Source organism: Halichoeres trimaculatus, unplaced genomic scaffold (assembly GCF_033239565.1).
Source record: "Halichoeres trimaculatus isolate MK-OKI-2021-1 unplaced genomic scaffold, fHalTri1.1 fHalTri1_scaffold_21, whole genome shotgun sequence".
Taxonomy (NCBI): domain Eukaryota; kingdom Metazoa; phylum Chordata; class Actinopteri; order Labriformes; family Labridae; genus Halichoeres; species Halichoeres trimaculatus.
This window is the reverse complement of record NW_027437199.1, coordinates 16638563-16645750: the sequence shown is the minus strand read 5'-3', so window position 1 is coordinate 16645750 and position 7188 is coordinate 16638563. Positions and strand designations below refer to the sequence as shown.

Here is a 7188-nt window from a genome sequence, read left to right as displayed (position 1 = left end):
CATAGAGTTAATAAATCTACCAATGGGGTAAGAACAATTCATCTGTCAAGTTTCTTGAAATAAGCATAATTTCTCCATACATAAGACTAATAAAGAAAAGTTTTGGTACTTGACTAAGTTTTGGACAAAACACTTGCTTTGATTTTTAGTTGTTGAATGTGGGAACCTCAACATATGTTACCTGTGAAGTGCAAATCACAACAATAAAACAGAAAACACATCAACAAATCAAAAAACACAAAAACAAAATAGAAATGACAATAGCAAAAGTCTGTTGTTTACCTTGATTTGCTGTTTTTTTGTTTTGTTTTGTTTTCATTTCGTTGTGATTTTAGATTTGTTGTTATGTTATTTTTTGATTTGCTGTTGTGATTTGCACGTCAGGGCCACCGTATTAACAGTATGAGCAGGTATTAAGCTATTTCAGGTATTCTTCATAGCGTATTACAAAATATCAGACCTTGCTGTGCCAATTAGAGTCAGGTATTTAATGCAGCAGTGTAAATAGGTTCAGTCAACTTATTTTAGACTCCTTGTCTTCATTGTCTTATTTGATTCAATTCATATAGGGAAAAATATTTTGATTTATGATCATGGATTACATCTGTTGAGAGAAAAGCTAAGGTGCCCTATCTGTTGGTCAATACACCAGATATTACCACTTTATTGATTAATCCTGTCAGTTTTTTAATAATCATAGATAAACATCATTGTAATGCTTTGTATTTGAAAGACTGTGTTATTGTAATAATCTGTTTTTACTAAAATTGAAAAATAAATAAATTGAAAGGAAGTGTAAAATACAAGTTTGGTGTTTATCTCAAAGACAAGAGAAGTAAAAGTTTTTGTATAATTGTTCAATATAAAGGCCTCTCTTGGTGCTCTACTGGTAAATATTATGCAATCACTTGATGCAGGCATCAAACCCTGTAGCTGTAACAGGTGGATAACGATAATAAAGATCCAATACAAAGACAGATGTAAAGCAGGCTGAGCCTCTTCTACTGTAATGGTTAAGTATGAAATAATGCAGTCTAATGTACTGTATAAATAACATTAAATGAGCTTTGGCTACAAGTGAGCAGAAGAAATAATCACAGTATGTCCTCCCACCCGCTGTGACTCTCTAAGTGTGAAAAGTGAATACAAATGTGTAACCCTCCAGGTCTCTGTGTGAGACGCTGTTTATACCACTTGCTGGGATTAATTAATGGCAGTAGTGGTACGTGTGTGTGTGTGTATACGTCTCAGCAGATCTTCCAGGTGTGAGCGAGGATCCCCTGCTGTGACTTTTCCCTGATACACACACTAACACACACATATACACAGTGACGGACATGATTAGATTATATGAGCAGTTAGAAGAGACAAAATTAGATAAGCTCTTTGATTTGGCTGCAGACACAGAGTAAGTGATTACCTCATTACCTGCTCTCTAAAGTTCCTGTACACACACGCAGAAACACAACTTTCACACACTTTCTCTAATAAAAACAAAGAGGCATGTTTTACTTAATGTTCAATTTTACTGATTGATTTCTGCAACATACAAACATTTTGGGTGTGTGTGTGTGTTTATTTGAGTGTATGTGCGTGAAGAGAGGGTACAGAGTTGGTGGTGGTGTATGTGTATGTGTATGTGTGTTTATGTGTGTGTGTTTGTTTGTGTATGTGGGGAGAGTCCCACAGGAGGCTGTGAGCAAGCAGCAGCGAATCACATCGCTCACGCTCAAGCCGTTAATTATGATTGGACGAGAGGGAGAGAAAAGAGGGGGGAGTGGGCGGGCTCTCACTTAAAGGCACAGGTGGGCTCTTGACTGAGATCGAGGCTAGTGTGCATGGCTAAATGAAGAGAAAGGAAGGAAAGGGGTTTAAAAGGCTGTGTATTCATCAGGTTTTAAGTTTTGTTTCTCAATTCGGCCAAATGTTATTTGGAGATGTTGGACTGAAGTGAACAGGTGTGTTGAAAGTTACAGCTTGGAAACGAGGGGGAAGGTACCAAAGATGGAACAGAGGATAGAGATGCTCCTTATCTAGTGTAGGAGATCCATCTCTGCTGCATGTTTGACCTTTAAAACAATCAAAATATAGAAATAAATGTTGGAAAAATGAAAAGGAAAGTTGGAGAGAGCTTGTGGAAAGAGGGAAGAAGGGATTTTGGTGGGGTGGCAGTGGAGTTGTGACGCAACAAACAACCGCGTATACAAAAATAACTTTTAAAATACCATTTACAAAAAAACAACCATTATTATTATTATCATCATTAATATTATTATTACAATCTTATTTGAAAGCCCGTTGAAGCTATCTGAAAGGGGCAACTTTTCATCTGCCAAACAATTTAAAATAAAACAAAAAAATATCATATAACTCAACAAAAAATAAAAATAACCCTGAAATAGTCGCCAGGAGCAAAAAAAAAACAAAAAACTAAGGGCAGCAGAATAATTTACAGTTTGAAGGGGAATATGGTGAAAGGGAGGAATCATCGTCATCATCATCATCATCATGCACTGACTTTCTTACATCTTCTGTTAATAAGAATATTTACGAGATAACAAAAAATCTGAAAATATTATATACCTAAACTGCCCTGTACAGTTCTTTATCTTATAAAACAATGCATATACTGTATAGTTATGGTAGCAAATGAAGGAGGAGTTTGCAAAGAGCGCTAAAAATCAGGAGAAAACAGTAGTCCTGGGTCCCTGGCTGCTGCTGTCGTATTCAGTCTTTGTTCACAGACACAGGAGCAGCTACAGTATCAGTTTGAGTTTGGCCGTCAGATGAGGAAGCAGTCAAGTTTGAAGAGGCCAGAGGATGTGTAACATTCCTACTGCAAATAACTGAGGTTCATGGTGAGTTAGCTGGCAGTAAATAGAAAGAAAAGACTCTCATGGTTCTTCATCTCAGGGCCGCACCAGCGGGGGGAGAAAAAGAACGGAAAAAAGACACAGAACAAAGACAGGACAGTGCAAGAAAGTAAGGAAATGAGTCCCGAGTTAAGACTTAGAGGAGACAAAAACACAAAGAAAGAAAAGAAGAGAGGCCAAAGAAAGGAGGACTGTCATTGGCTGTCTAAGGCAGGCTCATGGTCCCAGCAGTGAGGGCCAGAGTCACAGAGTTTGGTCATTACGGAGGTGGTCGTTCAGCTCATTTTCACTCTGGGATAAGAAGAATAATTTGACACAATTGTTGAAGTTTTACTTTGATCTCACCAAAAAGTGTCTTCTACAAGTTCAGTCATAAACTTAATCACCTATAACTGAGCTTCCTAGTTCAAGCACCAGCATCATTACGTTTGGCTTTGACGTCTCACAATCAACAAATATTCACAACCACTGCCACACAATTGAAAACTGGACTTGGTTCTTTGTTTGCCCAGTTTTACCATGACTTAGCTTAGCATTACATAGCACAATAAGGGAAAAACAGTCAGCCTAACATGAGTCAATGTCTCATTCTTCCAACCAGTGCAGGAATAAACATGTAGACTGTGTCATGTTACAGAAGTTGATGGGGAAAGCTGTTTTTAAAGCAGCTCCTGTAAGGAACTTTTACTTTGTACTGCTTTTGGCGCCCCCTGTGGTGGTCCACAAAATAATGATGATTTTCTCCAGCCCACATGTAAAATATCTCATCATGGTTCTCATTACCAACAACAACATGTGAATAATTTTGAGGATCTTTGGTTATTTTGGCAGTGCACAGAAAATCCTTTCACCTGCCTCCCACCCTTCAGCAGCGATTTCAGACGCTGTGTTAACTTTTCAGAAATGGTCACTTGCTGCTAATAACCTTGTTTTTTTTAAATGGCAGTATTAATTTGAGTCTTATTCATCACCTAGCAAAAAAACTCCTTACTAAGATTTTAAAGCTCCAGACTGCTACACAAAGCTTGGTGTGAAAACAGGTAACCGCCAGCCTGCTTCTTTTTCAAACATTATAAACGTCATTTGTACAAACCAAACAAGTGTCATAACAATTTTCCACAGAGTAAAGAGTAAAATTGTTTTAAGGTAGACACTGCAACCAAAAAACAACCCAAAGTTAAGCCAAAAAAGTGTCTCAGATGAATGACATGAAGCATTTTTGTGAATGAGATTTAAACGTTCTGTTAGGTGCATTTTAGCCTTTCTACCAAGCTAAGCTAAGCTGCTTCTGGCTCTGGCCCCTTAAAAAGGAAATAACTCCAAAAGTGTCAAATCATTCATCAAATATCCACAGAGAGGTGCTCTCACTGACCACAGCAATGACCAAACTGTAAAAATCTGTAACTCTGGTAAAACAGGGCGATCAGCTTGAAAAACTAAAGCACTCGAGCTAACGTTACTGTCGCTAACACACGCACCTAAGAAAGAAGAAAAGGAGTAAAACGAGCAGCTCGAGCACTTCTGTTTCTTCACTGATCCTTTGTAATGTAGCACCAGCACACAGAAAGAGGAAGAGAAAGAGAGATACAGAGAGAGAAAGAGAGCACCCAGGCAACCTGTACATACCCAACAGAAAAGGTTGCATCATGGGTAACAGATTATCTAGGTTCGCTTTGAAGATTGTTGTTCATTCAGTAGGAGGAAGCGAGACAGCTTCAGGGAGTTCAGTTAAACCTCAGGAATCAGCTTCCTGCAGTAGCTTGTCCGACTAGAGATCAATCCTGATCGAAAAAAAAAAGATCTTCTCTTTTGGTTCGACAGAAAACTGACTACCTGTTGTTTCAAGGTGAGCGTGTATTAGTCTGCAAATGCAGCTCCAGCTTCAAAATGATCAAATTTTCATGATGTGTCAACAGCTCAGAGGAAAACAAAACGAGAGTATTCTACTTGTAAGACACCATAAACAGCTGAAAAAACCCTTTAACCAATAACAGGCTGATCCCAGGTCAGTTTCTAGAAGCTCAGAACATCAGTTGAGCGGTAAAACTCGGCTTTGTTCTAAAATGGACAAGCCACTTGACTGGAAACTGTTGGTCTGCTTTGCACGGACTGACAGCGGAGCAGGAGGAGGAGGAAGAGGAGGAGGTTCTGGCACAGAGTTACACAGAAGGTGCTTCTATGTAAAACTGAGCTTTCTGTCTTTCTAGCATCTATGAATTCTATTTTTGGACCAGCCAGGTGAGATCAGTAAAGTCCATCTCCTGACGAAGGAGGACGCTCCATCACGATCCATCATGTCCACTCTAATGGGGGTTCTCGGGGTCCTTTGGGCTGAATGCAGCGGTTACCGAACCCTAAAGGGACAGAGACAGGGACAGGGACAAGAAGTTCTTAGCTGTGTTTGTTTTTCATTAAGATGAATAAAAACAGATCTAAAAAAGGCATCCCCTCAAGGAAAAAACCCCTGCATGGTCTCAGAACCATCAAACACTTTCTGCACATGCAGCATCAAAGCAAAGAAAATATGATGACGTAAATAGAAAGCACAGAAGTCAGCAAAGTTTTCTGTGCTGAGGCTGAAAAATCATCACATGTGAAAATAACTCTCATGTGGTTGACAAGTGAAAACCAGAGCAGAGACATTGGAGCTGAGTTCTCTGACAATATGTTCAAAACGCAGCAGACTTACCCACCCAGGTCTGCCTTGCTGTCTGTCACTGTGGAACCAGCTGACTCAGAGTCTGTTGGTGACGTCTTCTTAATGCAATCTGACACATCTACAAAAACAAACACACACAGACACACATGGATTCATGAGCTTGAGTTGTTGTGTAATTATGAAAAATCCAGAGGTGTTGCATCGTGTGTTAAGATCCATCAAATACTCTGAAGGTAAGACATCAAAAACACTTTTTCATAGATTACATTTTTAACTCCACTGTCGGACAAATCTGACGACAACATTCAACAAAATCAGGACTCAATTTTCAGGATGAGAAGTGCTCTGGTTATCATGTAAATAATGCTTGCAGTTCTAGAGATGTTGTGCAATATTTAAACACTTTAGTGGACTAGCTCTTATTGGCTGTGATGTGATGATGAGTTATTTATCTCCTGTAACTAAATCACAAAAACAAGTCTACACAGCTGAAGACAGCCAGACTGAGGCCTCTGTATTACTCACTTTTACCATGAAACTGGGACTCACCTGAAACTCATGAATAAACAAAACTCACTCTAGTAAATTTTGCAGGGGAAAAAATAAACTTAATGTAGCAGACGAAAATGGAAGTCTTGACTGTTCCCTTATTGCTGACCATCACTGGTTTGGTTTGATGTCTGTTTAACGCTTGATCACTCGGCCAAGGAGTTTATTTTTTGGGAGTGTTTGTTTGTGAATAACGTAACTTGAAAACTAACGAACGGATCTTGATGAAATTTTCAGGAAATGTTTAAAATGGGATAAGGAAGGAGTGATTAAATTTTGGAGGTGATCTGGATCACTGTCTGGATCCAGGACTTTTTAAAAGGATTCTTTATCATTGCAAAATAGGGTCGTTTTCACCATATGTGTTTATAACTCTACCATAAATGGTCAGATTGCTTTGCAAAACAATACAAGACAAGGTCACCATAATTTCTGACAGATGTAAAAGTACGATCCAGATCCTGCCAATGTTCTGGATACTAAGATCAAGAATATGAAATATTCAACACTGTCAGGTAACAAATTATCGTACAAACCTGCAACTAACACCAAATTGTACCAGACAGTCTGCTGAAATGAAGTATAACATTAAAGTAGGACTAAAGTGTGGGTGACAATCACAGTATGCCTGGTGGAGGTCTGCGCTCTCTGAGTGCTTTTCTAGTTATAGATATAAGTTGAAAATCTGGCCAAAGTAGTGACATCACACTAATTTGAAGAAAGAACAGATAAATGTGAGTTTTTATAGCAGCCCAGCAGCTGCAGACTGAGCATAGTTCATGACATTGAAAGTCCAGATATCTTAAATTACATCACAGAGCTGCTTCTCTTTCCAAATGCTTCTTTCGATAACATTTATAGCTATTAAAAAACTGTAACACTTTTTTTCTTCTCATTGTTCCCTCTCCAACAAACGCACCAAAACTGTTGAGGCAATAAATTGGTAGTAACTGTCATCTTTCACTCTTCAGGCCCTGATAAGCATACACACATTTTTCATCCCTCTTCTCTACGGACAGGTTTTATCTTCTTCCCCTTTCTCTCTCTGTATCTCTTTCTCTCGTTATTACTCTGTCTCTTGCTCCTACAGCTGCCCTTCTGACAAAT

At 38.8% G+C, this 7188-nt stretch overlaps 1 protein-coding gene across 4 annotated transcripts in view; it reads right to left on the bottom strand.

The window, feature by feature from the left end:
• Nucleotides 1-1545: 1545 nt before the first annotated feature.
• The window catches only part of ptpn12 (protein tyrosine phosphatase non-receptor type 12), a 60160-nt gene continuing 54517 nt past the window's right edge, over nt 1546-7188 (bottom strand). For 3 of the 4 annotated variants that reach the window (XM_074698032.1, XM_074698035.1, XM_074698033.1), the window contains 2 exons: nt 5567-5650; nt 1546-5227 (listed from right to left, as the gene is read on the bottom strand). In XM_074698032.1, coding sequence (XP_074554133.1) covers nt 5166-5227; nt 5567-5650 — 146 coding nt within the window. In that variant the 3' untranslated portion in view covers nt 1546-5165. Of the gene's footprint in view, nt 5228-5562; nt 5651-7188 lie in introns of all 4 variants that reach the window. The other variant, XM_074698034.1, reaches the window with a different exon arrangement.